The 17,216-nt window shown below is 41.0% G+C and overlaps 1 protein-coding gene across 4 annotated transcripts; it reads left to right on the top strand.

Moving 5' to 3' along the window:
• The first annotated feature begins 4,089 nt into the window (after nt 1–4,089).
• On the top strand, nt 4,090–16,596 carry stx12 (syntaxin 12). 4 transcript variants are annotated; one of them, XM_076302252.1, is made up of 10 exons: nt 4,090–4,174; nt 5,575–5,756; nt 7,072–7,141; nt 7,479–7,578; nt 7,989–8,132; nt 12,418–12,461; nt 13,467–13,572; nt 13,812–13,884; nt 14,159–14,241; nt 15,311–16,596. In XM_076302252.1, exons 2-10 carry the CDS (start codon nt 5,657–5,659, stop codon nt 15,401–15,403), a joined length of 813 nt encoding a protein of 270 aa, XP_076158367.1. In that variant the 5' UTR covers nt 4,090–4,174; nt 5,575–5,656; the 3' UTR covers nt 15,404–16,596. The 4 variants fall into 4 exon arrangements, with proteins under 4 accessions (XP_076158367.1, XP_076158366.1, XP_076158369.1 ...); XM_076302251.1 differs by having other exon boundaries at nt 4,100–4,188; XM_076302254.1 differs by having other exon boundaries at nt 4,141–4,174; nt 5,585–5,756.
• The last annotated feature ends 620 nt before the right edge of the window (nt 16,597–17,216 follow it).

The following is a 17,216-nucleotide window of genomic DNA, read 5'->3' on the forward strand; positions in this document are numbered from 1 at the left end:
ACCAACCAGAAGTGGCACAGTCAAGGAGGATGAAATGAATATAAAAGTAAAAAATGTCACATAATGAACTGTGCACGATTATTAGATGTAGCTTTTGCGATTAGGTACCATAATTGCATTGGTTCATATTGCGATTGCGATAATTTTGCAGCTCTACCCGGGAGAGGTGTTATTTCTTTGAGCTGTGGGGGATTTCCCAGTAAGACAAATAGAGAATGTCCACACCGAGTAGCTTCCAAAATGTAATTGAAGGAACCGTATGTAAGAAAAATATTTTAATTAATCATAAAATGGCCCTGATATGTCACTAGACATTAAGAAATCATGTTAATTTCAAATACTTATATCACTGACAACAGTAGTACGGCTGGGATATTGTCATTTAAAAAGTGAAGTTGCAGCCCTCAACTGATGTTGATGTTGTGTTTTGTCATGTCATGTTGTGTTTTGGCCTGATGCGCCACCCTCCACCTATCTACTAATCATGAAGTCAGTAGTGTTTCGCCATCAGGGTTGGCAACCTCTAGTCAGGGGGGAGGGGGAGGGGATACACCGCTCTTCAGTATTTTGAAAGTGATTGCAGTACCAGTTTTGGCCACAATCTTACATATGGTTCCCTTAAAAGAAAAAAGCAACGTTTTGACATGACAGGGTCTTCTTCAGGCAAAATGATTTGCCAGAAGAGGCCTCTGCCTGGTCAAAACGTTGCTTTTTCTTAAATTAGGCTACGTTTTGGGAGCTACTCCGGTGTGCGGACATTCTCATTCTCAGTTTAGTATACTTTGTCCTGCACTTGACCTAAAGACAAGTGAGATGTGCACGAAACCACTCTACCAGACTACGGATTTCCCACAGTAGTCAATCAATAACCGAGCCTACTGAACATTACGCAACATGACACAGGAGACAGCAACAATGCACAGCTGGCTGGTGGCAGTCGCAAACGCATCACATGTGTACTCAGGATCCATAATGGCCCTCCTTCATGGCACCACATGCACTGCCACTATGCTGGGTGCTCAACCAAAGAAACAAAGCAGGGCTGTACGTTAACTTCTATTTTTGCTAGCACTGGTGCTACAGAGGTTGATAGTTTTGTAGCACCATCCACTGAATTGTAGTCTCTGTAAAAGACTACAATTCCTAGAATGCACTAAAACTTACACAGGTGTCATGAATCAATGATTACATGTAACATCATGCACTGTTTCACTTAATGTGTTTTTACTCTGCCTGAAGAAGGTCATCTGACTGAAAGCTTGCACATAGAGTAAAAAACTTGTTTGCAAAGACTTGAGTGTGTGGATTTTTCTTTACTTTTTATTGAGTTACTTGTTAATCCAGCACCTCAACCGATGAGCGGTGATTTTTTTTACCTTTTTACCAAACTTATGTAGCACAATCCACAAAATCTCTAACATCGGTAGCCTATGTATGCCTAGTTACAAACATCTCATCTGTAGGCTACATTAAACATTTTACAGTAAATATGGTGCAACCTATGCTAACCTGGTAAATCATCCATAGCACAGACTGTTTTTTTTGTAGCATGTGCAAAGCAACAAAAACAAAATCACAGACAAAGCCAAAAACAGAGAAAAAAAGACAAAAACAGTATCACCAACAGAGCAGCGTTCACAGGCCCCTCAATCAAATAACTCAGGCAATGTTATGTGATATGTCTTAATAAGGCCCCTCACCAAGGGTTATGCTATTCACCCCTGATATCGGAATGGGGCCCCTTAGTCAAATAACACAGGTTCTGCTATGTGTGATAATCATGCGTTGTAACTGGCATCTTTTTCACAACTGTTAATACAAGGATACAAGGAAGTTTATTGTCACATGCATATAGTTACTGAATGTAAGAAATGCAGTGAAATTATGTCTGGTGTCAGCCTATTTGTGCATTTATGGGGGGGGGGGGGGGGTAAAAAGTGCAGTAGAAGAGGGGTTTTGTAGATTAAAGGGCCGTGCACACGACGCCGGTTTTTGTGAAACTGGTGAGGTTTTGTTAACGGTTACACCTTGCATGTACACGACGCCGGCAGTTTAGGAGACTGAAACCGATAGCTTTTGAAACCGGCTTCCGAAGTGGGAACTTTTGAAACCACCGGCTAACTTTCGCCGTGTAGACGCCTGTAGGTGTGAAGCCGGCAACTTTATGACGACATAGCCCCACCTCTCAACTCAGCCATGGCACTCGACCTGATATGTTGCTTGTCAAAACAAACCAAACCATTTATTTATCATATTAAAATGTTTTTCTTTCCCCGTCATGATTTATGTGCACAATGTAGCCTATCAGCCTTTAGTGGCTAAGTTAGAAGCACACGTTAGCTTAACTTAGTTAAACATTAGCTTACTGCATGTTAGTGTTTTCTCCAGTGGTGCTCAGACCTAATGCAATGCGTAGGCTAAGCATTTGAAATTTCACATAGCAGTCACATACCTGGGGGTACCAACAAGGAGCACCCAAGAGCAACAGGGGCAAGGAAAAACTCCCTGACTAAGGAAGATCCACGGCTTAAGGGGCTAACCCAACTGCCAGGGCCCAGGGGTCTTGGTGTGTGTGTGGGGGCATGACAAGGGAGATGGGATAGTGTGCTGTGGATGTGGTGAGAGGGCAGTGTGCAATATGTGTTTTGGAGAAGCTTCCTCATGAGACAATGTGCTGTGTATGGGGGGGAGAGGGCAGTGTACTGCAAGTATGGTGAAGGGACTTACTATTGCAAGCAGAGTACTGTATGTATGATGTATGTGAGTCTGTAAGTGCAGATGTGTGTGTGGGCGGGAGGGGAGTGGAGCAGTGACTGTGTGTGTGTAGTGTGTGTGTGGGTAGCTGGGGGCAGTGTGCTGTAAGTATGTAGAGGATATGTGTTGGAGAAGATCCTGAAGACAATGTGCTGTGTATGTAGGGGGGGGGGGGCAGTGTGCAGCAAGTATGTAGAGGAGGCTTACTGTAGCAAGCAGTGTGCTGTATGTATGTGAGGTGATGACAGTGATGATGTAAGTGTGTGTGTTTTTTGTGTGTGTGTTGGGGATGGGGGTGGGGCAGAAAGGCTAGGCAATCAAGGACATGGGTAGATAGAAGGAGGAGAAATCAAAAATAATAAATAAAAAGTTCTATGGAGATGTGCAAAAGTTGGAGAAAGTCAGATATGTGTGTGTGTGTGTGTGTGTGTGTGTGTGTGTGTGTGTTGACGTGTGATGGAATAAGAAAATAAATAAAAGGTCTGTAGCATAGGGAGAGGGATGTAAAAGTGCAAAAAGTCATGCAAGTGTGTGTGTGTGTGTGTGTGTGTGTGGGGGGGGGGGGAGTCATGAGTGCTGAGGAGTGAATGAGTGCAAAGTCAGTATAGTGTTGATGGTTATGTCATATTTGTATTGAATACAAGTTTCAATCTCGCTAGAAGTTATCATTTCATTGGTTATTTTTCAAAATGTTCTTTTGGGGGACCATGTCCCTGGACCCCCCTTAATTTTTGTTACAAACTTTTTGCAGTGTACAGGGGGGCCCTTTTCATGTCTGTGCCCAGGGGCCCAGTGGCTCATAATCTGTCCATGAGTAGGCCTACTTTCAGATAACCAGCAACACCAGATTGAAAAAACAGTCACACTCCTCACCACATGTTCAGTTCACTCCCGCAAGGCATCATGAAGCAAGGGGAAAAGGAGTAGGCCTACGTATTAGTCAAGCGCTGTGGAAATCAAAACAAAATCTTGTGTACAAGTTTGGTCAGACTAAAGACTGATTTCTGCTATGGTTTGTGGTCCAGGACAAACCTATTTAATCACCAGAGCGACATACCAGACAGCGTACCAAAAGGTGCATCCTCATTTGGGCCTGTGCAGCGCCCACTTGTTGAAAACAAAACCACTATGTGATCAATTCAGCTTGACAAGTAAAATTTGTTTGCGTTTACTATCGTCTCACATATTACAGAAAAATAAGAAGATAAACTCAAGAAAGTGTCTTGATTCAAAGTCTAGGCATGCATTGCAATGCAAGTCTCACGCATGCAATGCATGCACATTGCACACATGCAAGCCTCACTATTTTATGGTTTGTTACTGCAGTTGCGCGCATGCGCGTAGTGACGTCTACAGCGTGATAGTTTTGTTGATTGGTTTTCCAGCGGAAAAGAAAGTCTAACAGCGGATTGTCGGACCGGTGAGTCAACACACGTAAGATGTCCCACATCCCAGTTTGTTATTATTGCATATCAATATGAATTGTAATAGATATGTACAATTGTCTAAAGTGCTTGCTTTTTAAGGGCGGTGGTTAGTTGAGTAACGTTACGGTTTTAGAATATATTTCCTAGCTGGCTAACGTTAGCACTGACACGTTAGCTGACGACAGGTCAACATTGTTCGCTAACGTTATGCTAGTAAATGTTAGCTAGCTTTCCTGGTAATATTGGTCAGTGTTTAAAGTAATTTAGCTACACAATCGGCTTTTGTGTTTGCTAGCTAACTGCTCAAGACACCGTTAGGTCATCTACGATAGCAATCCAATGCGTTAAGTTAGCTGACATCAGCTGACGACTCGAGTCGAGCACAGTAACGTTAGTGTAATAATGTTAGTTCATTCATGAGTCACCTGACATCAAGACCCGTCTGTAATAATGTACCACTACTTCAGCTAGTATTCGAAATATCATGTGCTTTCGTTGTCTTCGTTTAAGTAAACATAAGTTACCATGAATGCTTGTCATCCAAATAGCTAATGTCAACATCACCCTTCTGGAATTTGGCGTTAGCTAACGTTACCTACCTAACAGCCACAATCTTATTATACAACGTCAAGTCATCTTGCTGTACACCTTCCACTCTGATAAACTGAGAATCGAGATGGCAGTGCAGCATACTTAGGCTGGTGTGTTTCCCAGGAACGTTATAGGGAGCCTACTAGGAAAGATGGGGCAGTAGAACATGACTAGCCAGTTATAGACCGCCTAGCCCTACTCCAAGCTAAGGTACAGTTAACCTTATATATTAGGGTTATCTAATTAACCAAGGTTTACAGACATGTGACAGCGCAATCCATAATCCCTTTGCTAGCTGACATATGTTAGCGGAATGCAGACATCGATATCCGTTACTGTAGTAGACTTTACGAGTTTATCCTCCTGAATTCCTGTCCCATTTCCTGGGCAGCAAGAGCCTGAACATCCTCCGCTTCAACTCTCTCTGCCCTTAATGATCTGTGTGCTCCGTCCATTTCCGGTTGGCATTAAATGGATCAACAGTGACATTTGATAATCAGTTAAGATGATAAGTCAGACAGGGCCTCGTAGAGATGACTTTGTTTTACCTGGCACGTTGGTAATTACTCCAGTATTTACATGCTTCTACATCTAGTAACAGAACATGTCACATAGCATGGTGTGCTATATTCAGCTAGGAAAAAAAATCATCAAGGTATCTGTCTCATTTATCCATTAAAATTAACTGAGGGTGTGGTTTTCAGGATGTGGTGGTTCCACCTAATCCGTGATTTGCAGTGTAAGCATTTAGTTTGTCTGGATGTCCTACTGACTGAAATGAAGTATTTCTCAATGTGTTTAGCCTTTTTCAGGACTTATAGCAACCTGCCAAGTTCCCACCTGACTGCCTTCAACCAGGGGGTTGAAGCACACAAACCAGCACAATGTCCTACGGAAAACCAGACAGCTATCGTACCCCTCCCCGAGACTTCAACAGCCTCATACAGACATGCAGCTCCAACATTCAGAAAATCACACAAAACAGTAAGTGATGGACATCAGTTTCCTCTCTACTAAATGGTGGTTGGCCTGGTTTGAGTTGCTAGCAGCACCGTGGGCTGTGTTGTTGCTGCAATGAAGAAGAGTAGAACACCATTTATGAAATCCTGAATGATAAAATCTAGACAATAAGGTTTCAGTTCTTACTCCCATAAGGTGTCAGTTCCTACTTATGTACTATTTTTATCAGTCGTCTAAAACACAGGGTCGGTCTCTCTGAAAACACTTGGCTCTGAACATACATTGCAGACATTTTTGTCTAAGCCTTGAAAATCATTTGTCAGAGAAATATGATTTATTCTTTGCTGTTGCACAAGAAAGCTGTCTTGGTCACCCTTTTTTCATTGTACGTTTCTGCAAGATTAGGCCTGTCATCACAGAGCACAATATTATTAACCTTCAAAGCTATGCTGATACATTTCCGTCGAGCCAAATGACAAAAATGCACTGAGCTATCTGACTTCATGATTGACCACCTTGTGAATGAGCAACATTTTTTTAAGCTAAACTAAGATGAGAAAAAAAGTATTATCAGTTGGCTCCAAATTCAAACGAGATATGCTCTTCATCAGGCTGAGAATTCCGGGTATTCAAAACAAACTGGAAGTTAAAAGTTTCTGTGTAAATTTTACAATCAGAATCAATTTTTAGCAGGGTAACCAAAACAGCTTTCTTCCATCTAAGGAATATCGGCAGAATGTATCCTTTTTTACTCACATGGTGGTAAAACAAGGTCACGCTTTTTATCAGCCCACAAGTAAACTGAACTACTCTAATGCCCTTGCAACTGGTCATTTTTCGAAAAAGTCAATTGAGAAACTACAGTTAATGCTGCAAGATGTTCTACAAAAACAAGGAAGAGAGTGCATTTTACTCTTATTTTAGCCACACTGCACTGGGTGTCCGTATGTTTTCGAAGTCATTAATGGATACATCAATTCTATTTGGTATTGAACCCTCTTATATTGCAGATCATCTCTCATTTTATGTCCTTTTGCATACTATGCCCCTCAACTGAGCAACCCTGCTGAAAAGTATTAGTGAGGCGGGCCTATTTTTAAAATTAATCTTTAAACACATCTCTTCAGTTTAGTTTACAATTAGCAATCTTCAATCTTCTATTCTTTTATTCTTTGTTATTATTTTTAATTAGGCTTATTATTCCCCCCCCCCCCAATTGTTTTATTCTTTTTTTAAATTGTTATTATTTTCAGTAATGGCCCGTTTTATAACACATGGGTTAAGTAGAAATCCTATATTAGAAAATAATATTTATTAATTGTTTGTGTTTGTTTTACAGCGGCCCAAATCAAAAGCATGGTCAGTCAGCTGGGGACGAGGCAGGACAACAGTGAACTCCAGGATAAACTGTTAGTACCGCATGTAGCCTGTCATCATTGAAATACTGTTGGTCAGTGTTATGGTCTACTGAGTGGCCAGAACACTTTTCTTATTGATGTAGTTGTCCATGGTGTAACATGTCCATAATTGGTGTACCATGCCCAAAAATTATTTTTTGATGCATCATGCTAGTTAAAAAAAAACATGACTCCTTTCCCATTTTTTATTTTTTGTAACATAGTTTTTAAAATAGTAACATGGTTTGTAAAATAGTTTTTACTTAATTGGCTTGGCATTTTTTCTTTGTGTGTGTAAACATATGTTGGCACTTTCATAAGCTCCTAAAATTATCTGTTTGACTTTCAGCCAACAAATACAACACTATACAAACCAGCTTGCAAAAGAGACCAACAAACACCTGAAAGATCTGGGAACCCTCTCTCTCCCCATGTCCTCCTCTGAACAGGTCAGTGATTCTTTCTCTTCCTCTCTCTCTCTTCTCATTTCCCCTTTTTCCTCTCTGTGACCTGAGACGTGGACATGCACATGTAATGTGAATATTACCATACTCTTGTCTTGGGCCTGTACTACGAAGCCTGTACTACGAAGCAGGATTTTCGGGCTAGTGAGAACTTCACATTTAATCCTGGGTTTTCAAGTGAATCAGTAAGAGATATCAGAAAAAATAACTGATAAAAAACACTGTATATTGGCAATGCTTATGTATGCCTGTGGTTATTTGGGTTTGTGAAGCCAGCGAACGAACATGCTTTGTGGTATAGGCCCCTTGGAGTGTGTAACTTAGAAGCCAAATCAGGCGTGCTGTAGTAATACTGATCGTCTGAGATTGTTTTTTTGTGTGTGTTGTCTCTGCAGAGACAACAGAAGATCCAGAAGGACCGGCTGATGAACGACTTCTCGGCAGCGCTGAACAACTTCCAGGCCGTGCAGCGACGCGCAGCGGAGAAGGAGAAGGAGACGGTAGCCAGGGCCAGGACCAGGGCTGGCTCACGCCTCTCGGTACGCTATGTGCTACGCTAGCCAGCATCCAGCTCTATATCAATCAAAATATTGCTCTTTGTTCTGCTTCCAGTGGACGGAACAGTGCTGCAAGGTCGAAGCATGTCCTCTCTCCGTTCTTGTAGCTTTGCTTGTCGAGCAAGTTGCTAAAAAATTCCAGGGGGGTCATGCCTCTGATTACAGTTAAGCGATAAATACCACAGAGGAATTAGTTTTACTAAAGTAAATAAATTAACCATAATTTCTAAAAGTCCTTATTTGATCCTTTTTAAGAGCATTCCTTTTGGTGTGTTCTTATATTGACTGTATTAGAGCAGTCAGTATAGTTTAGGTATGCAGAGTTTGTGCTATGTAAAGTAAAACTAAGATTACGATTAGAGAGGGTTGAAGCGGAGCAGTTATCAAGGATCTTTGGTACTATCTTTCCATTGCTATGACTTAACCCTTAAGCCGCTACCGTCACACCCCTATGTATATCTATGGTCACACCGGTGTGTTGGATATTGAAGGTTCTAAAGAATATCTGGGTTCATTGAATTCAACATAGAATTTTACAACCTTACGTTGTTGCGGAACAGAATCTTCTGTTAGAATATTCAAAACTCATGAAGGGTTAAAGTAGTGCTGGGCGGTATGACCAAAAATGTATATCACGGTATTTTTCAAAATTCTTACGGTTTCACAGTATATGACGGTATTTTTCCCCCATGCATAATCAGATGTTCACAGCATTTTCTACAGGTTGAGAGAGGAATTGCTGCAGTACATTGACTAAGGATGGTCTATTTTACTGTCATGATGTAGAATAACTCCACACTAGTGGTAATGCAGTTTTGCATGGCCCCAGAAAATGATGCTGTTTACAAAGAGCCACTCATGATTCTAATGAAGAATCTAATCAGAATGCAAAGACAATTGCAGTCAAAATACAGAACTTTTACTGTGCAAATTTCACAAACATCTTGTAGCCCAGAAAACCAATACAAAAAGTAGTGCAACTTGCAATAATTATACTTAATTATACTTTTTTAGAAAATTATACAACTTAAAATAAAACCTCTCTGCTAATATGCTTACTCTGTCTAATAGGCCTCTCAGAAACATGCCTTATTGTTATTGTGTGGTTTACTTTACATGACGTTAGTGGTAGGCTTATGTGGATGTGGATGTCTTGTTAGCCTGCCATGAGCTTAAGTTCGGTTCGCTAGGCAAAACATTAACAAAAAAGTTCGTTTTGGTGCACTGATGACAGTCAGGATAATTTCTAACTAGCCAGCTAGTATTGCTCAGTGCATGTCTATAACATGCTTTATTGCTGCCTGGATAATTTCAGCGAATATTCTTCAGGTGAGATGAATGATAATCTCATTAAACTTCACTGTGTTCGGTGGGTTGCTAACTAATGACATCACCTACTAGCCAGCTAGTTACAGCTGTTGAACAATCTCAATAGAATTTTCGTGACGGTAAATCCCTTTCAATGCAGTATCCCTTAACGTTTTTCCTTAACTAAAGAAACAATTTATGGTATTCTGTGCAACACCCTTAAATAAACCCCGTACCTAAGGAGAAATTAAGCCTTAAGGGTCATACTTCAGGGGGAAAACTTAAAGTGTTTTGTGTTTACCCTCACTATGCCTCGCAGTGGCACCATGCGTGCGTGTGAAAAAAGTCCCGTCTGAAACACTGTCGCGCGGCGCAGCGTTCCAAATGTTGTGTAATCAAATACACCGGTATGGCGGTATATTAAAAATTAATATCATAACGAAAATATACACCGGTATACGGTGTGAACCAGTATACCGCCCAGCACTAGGTTAAAGGATCGGTTGGTAGGATTGTTACCGCACGTTCTGTAGGCCAAAATCAAAACACTGTTGAACGTTCTCAAGACTACCTAGACGTGAGCCTCTTCTGGGTTGCCAGATGTAATGAAGAAGACTTAAACGTCCCACATACTCGACGCACCTGACCGGTAGCGCGACAATGTGACGTCACAGTAGCGCCGTTGTCACTCCCCGATGTGAGTCGCTACCCGATGTGAGTCACGCATGCTCAGATTGATAGGTTTTACGGCATAACGCCAAGGGATCCGACTGAAATCCATAAAATAATTAACTTTTCTGTTTCAAAAACGTTTTAGCTATCTAAGATTGTTTGATTGCTAACGTTAGCAAACGCCATTCAAGTGACAGCCTTTGTTGTGCTTGATTGCTTACTTACTTGCCAGCAGTGAACAAACTTCGTTATAGGTAAATTTTTATTGAAATTACAGAAGTCTCTCGCTAGCAGGCTACTTCAGCCTCTAATCTAGAACTGACATTAGAGATCATGCCGTGAAAATGTGATGCCTTACGCTAAATAATACATTACTGCTGTGTAGGCTAATGTCATTATTCTGTGGCTAACAGCACTGGTAGTCGCAAAGTAGCAAAGTGACGAATGCGCGACTCACATCCGGTAGCGACTCACATTGGGGAGTGACACCGTAACCATTTATACTCGCGCGTCGTGGTCACGACACTAGTTGCAATATTCTCCTGAACAGAGGTGTCGCTGTTGTGAAAAGATTAACGCTAACTACGTTACACAGCAGAAAAAGCTGCATTAAGAAACACTAGTAGCAGAGAATGTAAACGGGCTCTGCTATTAGCTAGCCTCTGTGATGGTACTTCAGACTTTGGTTGCTACTATTCACAACTACCACTATCATTATCATCTAGTTTCCAAGGTGTGCGCACAGGTAGATGGATAGATGGATAGATGGATAGATAGATAGATAGATAGATAGATAGATAGATAGATAGATAGATAGATAGATACTTTAGTCATCCCGAGGGAAATTTTAATAATTTAAACAGTTTAGTTAGCTGGCGAGTTTGTGTAATTTCCTGAAGTGGAAAGAGATTTTGTTCAGGCCTTAATAGATATCCTTTGTTTGAAAATAAATCGTTTTTATTCTTTCCTCTTAATTCCATGTGTTGCAACTCTCGCTGGTAACTTTGTTAACTTACCAGCAAACTATTAAAAATTCACGACTGTAACAAAACACTGCAACTCTCTTGCCCTCGAACTAGTCCATCTTCCTGTTTCCGCTTTGTCGCGCTCGTCTGAAAAAAAAATGAGTGGTGCGCTACCTCGCGCTACCTGGCTAAAATCCTGGCGCGCCAGCAATATCTACGTAATTTTGATGCCACGGTGTCGCGCTACCGGTCGGGTGCGTCGAGTATGTAGAAGCCCTTAGCTAACGTTAGTTGACCTGCAGCTGCTTTAACGTTTCTCCAACCATGAGCCAGCTACACATTTCAGAAACAGTGAAAACAAAAAATACCTCTCTAACCAACGTAACATATTTAGCTGAAGTTAGCGATGCAGATGAAGTTCAGGAAGGCTCCTCCGATGTCCACTTAATAGATTTCTAGAAATTTGCCTGCCTCTCGTAGGCTACTCCTTCATGACTACAACTGACAGTTGGCCTTTGCTAATCTGGCAACCCAAATAGTAGGACGCAGCAGCCCATCATTAATACGCTATTCTAGAATTAATTGTTTAAAACATAAACGAAAATTCCAAGAGATTCCGCCCCGTAACTCATTTTTTTTACGGGTTTTACGGGTTATAGTAATGTTGTCAAATAAGCCATTACTTCAATTCATCGTGTCTCTCTGACATATGGTGACATATGGTGATAATTTTTGGAATGGTTACAATTTATTTTCCATTATTTCCTACATACTGGTCCTTTAAGCCAGAGCCCTAGAGAGAGATAAGGCTCTGGGTTTAGCCTCCTAGAATGATTTTGAGATCTGAGTATTCTGATTCTAAGATCTGAGTGTTCTGATTCTGAGATCTGTGTTGTTCCCCCCCGACCTCACTTCAACTCCCTTCCCTTGGCATGATTAACTAAGAGAGTTTATGGGAGGGGAAAAGCCCAAAGACAGAAGGCCTAAAATGATTAGTCAGTGAAAGTAATCATTTATGTACATGCAGAAGTGCAGATGCTATGGTTATAGCGTTTAGCAGATGCTTTTATCCAGTTTGACTTACAATACAGATTAATTTGGTATCATGCGTACTAATGGTGCATAGGTATGTCTAGTGCCATGCACATGCTATTTAAAGTGTAGTCTTTAGATTTGACAATCCTGTTACATCTTCTATGTTTCATCTTCAACAAATGATAGAAGCAGACTAAGACTGATTGACATGCACTTCTCATCTTCCTGTGTGTGTGTGTGTGTGTGTGTGTGTGTGTGTGTGTGTTTGTGTGTGTGTTTTCGCTCAGGCTGAAGATGGCGGCCATGACGAGCAGCTTGTTTCTTTCGATAAGTAAGTGCACCTTCCGATACACACTGCACTCTCACCATCAGCATCCAGCCAGGCTAATCATTAGCCATTAGTGCTCAGTGACCCATTTCTGTCTGGCCAGCGCGCTCTCTCAGGGAGCACAAGTAGCATCACATCACTTCACAGCACTCATCTCCCATAGAAACGTATGGGGCTAGTTCATAACGCAAACATGGCAGTCGTCTACACATACTGTATTCCGCTCCTTCCACCGCCAAAAGTTGAATATATATCGTTCCAATCATGTGGTATGTTGTGAATACATTCTGCCAATCATTTGTTGTGATCTTGGAGATGGAGCGAGGTTGGTGTTGTGAAGCCTTGCACACACGCAGTTCTGCCCGAAATAGATGCTCGATAAGTGCCCAAAATGCGTTGCAATATGGCAGCCGAGTGGAGGGACTTGCCTAAAAGGACTTTGGTGTAGCACAGCGCAGCATAGCCTTCTCGTTCCCCGACCCATTACTTACTGCTCAGCGGACTTATTGTTCCATGGTCTTGCCAGTAACAATGTAGATCTTGGCCTGTAGTCGTCCTCCCCAGCTGCTGTCCGCCTGTCTCTCTGTCTGTCTGTCTGTCTGTCTGTCTGTCTGTCTGTCTGTCTGTCTGTGTGGGGTTCCTTCTCTCTGAAGAGATATGTGTGACAGGCCTCTGTGCTGTCTGCCAGTTTGTAGTCCAGATGAGGGCTGAGGCCAGGCCGCCAGTTCTGTGATGGAGAAAGTGAACATGTAGAGACTTGAGAGTGTGTTTGGGGTGGTGGTGGTCGTAAGGGTAAGGGATCATTCCAACTGAAAACAAAGTAATCTAACGTGTTGCTAACGCTAGCTTGCATCACACGCCGTTAGGACATGCTGTCAGGAGGTACCACCATTGCACCCCTGAGCAAGGCACTTAGTTACCCTGCAGTTGGGTTACTGGATAAGAGTGACCGTTGAAACCAATGTTTTTGTTTAAATGAGTGATTGATATTCTGCTTTAAACCCACAGCCAAGATGATTGGGGTCAGACCACCACACAAACGGAGGAAGTGGCCATTACAGAAGAGGACCTGGAGCTCATCAAGGAGAGAGAGACTAACATCCGACAGCTGGAGGTGTGCAAAAACACCCACACACCCACACACACACACACACTAATTGGCAAATAGTGGCCTGCAGGTAAATTCCTGCTAGGTCCTTTCCACTTTTATGAAAGCTTGTGACAAAATGGTCAGTTTCTCAGTATCTTATTGTATCAATAGGTGCTCAGTTATTGAGCAGCAGAATTGCTAGATATATAACACAGCTTTCTGACACATTCTCCTGTAATTTTCTTGCTTCTGTACTTTCGCAGTCAGACATCCTAGACGTGAACCAGATTTTTAAAGACCTCGCTGTGATGATCCACGACCAAGGAGAAATGATCGGTAAACAACACAACTGAAGTGTCTTCATCCTCCTCCTCCTCCTCTCTTCATCCTCCTCTCCTTTACTCCTTTAGTCTTTATTTAGCCTCTACAGAGCTGCTATCATTCTCAATTTGATGCACCAATATAGTGTCTGAAATTGTGACAAGGTTTCTGACAACCATGGAAATCTGTGTGTGTGTGTGTGTGTGTGTGTGTGTGTGTGTGTGCGCGTGTGTGTGTGTGTGCGTGTGTGTGTGTGTGTGTGTGTGTGTGTGTGTGTTTGCCTTAACAGACAGCATAGAGGCGAACGTGGAGAACGCAGAGGTTCATGTAGAGAGGGGAGCAGAACAGCTTCAGAGAGCCGCATACTACCAGGTACCACCAGCCCTTTATATGTTTTATTTTTTCCATGTCCTTTTCATCATTTAATAATTATCATCAAATGAATGTCCAGTCAAAATGAATATAAGTAGGATGTCTGCTACCATGTAAGGTTTTTAGGATCAGGCACCAGAGTTGCCAAGGGCAGTTTCTGATTCTGAGAAAATACAGTTTTCCTGTAAACTCATATGAGATCTTCAGTTTATCTTTTTGAGAAATACATCTGGACTTGCACAATCAATGAGTGAGACATCACAGATGCTGGAGGGGTGTGGATGTTTGCCTGAATCTCAACTTTCATTTCTCCTCTAGTGATGCTGTCACCATCAGTCAATTGCAGCCAGTGTTAGGGCTGCAACTAACGATTATTTTAGGCGATTAATCTGCCGTTTATTTTCTCGATTAATTGATTAGTTTGATCGATAAACATAAAATTGTTTTCCAAAGCCCAAGATTATGTCTTCAAATGCCTTGTTTTGTCCACACACCAAAGATATTTAGTTCACCGTCATATAGGAGTAAGTAAGGCTGGAAATATTAAAGTTAAAGAAGCTACAATCAAAGAATTTGTATGTATGTTCCCTTAAAAAATTACGCAAACTGATTAATCGATTACTTAGTAGTTGACAACAAATCAATTAATCGTTGCAGCCCTAGTCAGTGTTCTTTTATTTTTTTGCAGTCTTATCTCTTATGAACAGCCTGAAAAGGTGTCAGTATTAGGTTTTCCAGTCATTACATCCTAAAAAGTAATTAGTCTCTCAAAAAAAAACAAATTCTGATCTATGCTGTATTTATAAAAATCTAAATGAAATTGAATTTACACGTTCGATTGAATTCCAAAATTTTAAAGTCTGAGGAATCCTCTATGAACAGCACCATCATTAGTATTTGAATTATGATATAATTCAACTATCTTTTATGGCCCCTCTTTTAAGTGTCAATTTTTTTAAATTGTAGACATTTTTGCAGTCAGTTGGTTGTCTTGAAATGTAAATTTAACGGAAAGTTCGCTCTCTTTCTCTCTCTCTCTCTCTCTCTCTCTCTCTCTCTCTCTTCACAGCAAAAGTCGCGTAAGAAGATGTGCATCCTGGCCATGGTGCTGTCCATAGCACTCACCATTCTGGGGATCATCATCTGGCAAGCGGCCAAGTGAAGAGGTCCTTAATTATCTCTGTCCACCTTTTTCACCATTTGTTTCTCTCATCCTCCACAAAACAAAACAACATACTCAGACTCGGTTCTTTATCTAAGTGATTCCCTTCCCCGTCAAACCTAGTCTTGCTTTCCCCAAAAGCACCACTGTGCTACATCCATCGTGAAATGATAGATAAATGACAGAGAGAGATGAGAGAAGAGTGAAGAGAGATTTTGAAATGCACTCATTTTATTGGGATGGTTGTAGTGCAGCAACACTTTTCTGAAATGGAACGCTGCTTGATGCACTGGGGTGAATCGCCGTAGACAGTCAGTCTGTACAATCCTTAAGCAGGCTTTTCCTCCTTCCTTTTCCATCTAAGGCCAAGCTAATTTTTCTGTAATTCTATTTATGTTCATGTGAAAGAGCAGGGCTGCGTGAGAAGACTGGAGCGGGAGTGTCTATGATAAAATTATTAATTAATCTAACATCTTGATTCTTATCTACTATTTACTGCACTAACACTAGCATTGTCGTAACCACAGAGGCAAATTACTGTTCATGTTGCTATTTAATGATGTTGTTACAAAATAAAATTAAAAAAAGGGTTGTCGATTGCAAATTTCAAAGCGAAGATTGCTTTCCACAAAAATACTTGTAAATTCCACTTTTTGAAGCTGTAGATTGTCGTTCTTTTATTTTTATTATTCTTTTTTTGTAAAACTTTACGTTGCAATATTGATAACTTCACAAATTGCCACACTCCACAAAAGTAGTTCTGCTAAATAAAATAAATATTTAAAGAATCATGTTTTAACAAAGAAGCAACAGAGATTAGCATAGCTAGCAATTACAGAGTGCTTGCTGTAGCTGTACAAGTTAGCATTCATAAACTATTGTCCCATATGGAAAAAAAGTATGTCATGAATTTGGACTGAGTGCCCATGTTGTAAATTATGGTGACTTTTGAAGTGCTTAATATATGGTGGTGATTTCTGCAAATGTCTTGTAAAACTGACGTCTCAAATGGATTGTTGTAAGGAATGATTTGGATGTGTACATAACCAAAATGGGAAATGTTTCTTGATAAGAGGTTGGAAAAAAAAAAGAAACGGACCTACACTTTTAAAACAAGCGAAAATGATTGTCTACTTGTTTTTTATTATTTCTATTACTTCTAGAATATTAGTAAAACAGTGTCTTAAGAACAATTTCTTTGTTTTTTTTTGTGTGTGTTTGGCATAACTTCTAATACATTGTATTGATGGCATACTGATCGCTTAGTGCCTGTCTGCTACATAGGCAAGTTTGTGTATGCAAAAGTATGCCACGCTCTGCCAAAAAGCAAGTATATTCCCAGCCATAGTGTTAGTCAGACCAGTGTCAACACCTTCGTTGTATTTGCTTGAGGCATAACATGTGTGTTGGACATTGAGGGCCCATGATGATGTTAAAAGATGTGCAAAGAGTCGTACATTTATAACTTGATAAAATCGTTACACTATAACTTTCTAATTGAATACCTTGAGCAGGATCCTAGGCGTAAACATTGGTGGGTCAGCTCCTGTCCTGCCACACGATGCCTTTACTTCCAGGTATTACACACTTAACTTGTTTCTTGAATTTGCTCTGTGAATTAGAGCCCAGAGACTCTTCATTAAAAAGAGGAGGCCCACCCTGCTTCCAGCAGGTGGCAGTGCTGTACAGCTTTTCAGGGAAGTTGAGGTTAGGGTTAGGCAGCGACCTTTACATTACATTTAGCAGACACTTCTTGACCAAAGTGACTATGTCAGCTTTATTACAAGGGATCACATTGTCCCTAGAGCAACTT

The sequence above is a fragment of the Alosa pseudoharengus genome, unplaced genomic scaffold (genome assembly GCF_046254945.1).
Source record: "Alosa pseudoharengus isolate Yale_2024_CS ecotype anadromous, Long Island Sound unplaced genomic scaffold, YU_APseudo_1.1 YU_APseudo_1.1_scf_23, whole genome shotgun sequence".
Classification (NCBI taxonomy): domain Eukaryota; kingdom Metazoa; phylum Chordata; class Actinopteri; order Clupeiformes; family Clupeidae; genus Alosa; species Alosa pseudoharengus.

Coding starts and splice junctions, on each gene's coding strand:
- stx12 (XM_076302252.1), top strand. CDS start 5,657: ATGTCCTACGGAAAACCAGACAGCTATCGTACCCCTCCCCGAGACTTC. Junction 8,133..12,417: donor GGGCTGGCTCACGCCTCTCG/GTACGCTATGTG, acceptor GTTTTCGCTCAG/GCTGAAGATGGCGGCCATGA. Junction 14,242..15,310: donor AGAGAGCCGCATACTACCAG/GTACCACCAGCC, acceptor CTCTCTTCACAG/CAAAAGTCGCGTAAGAAGAT.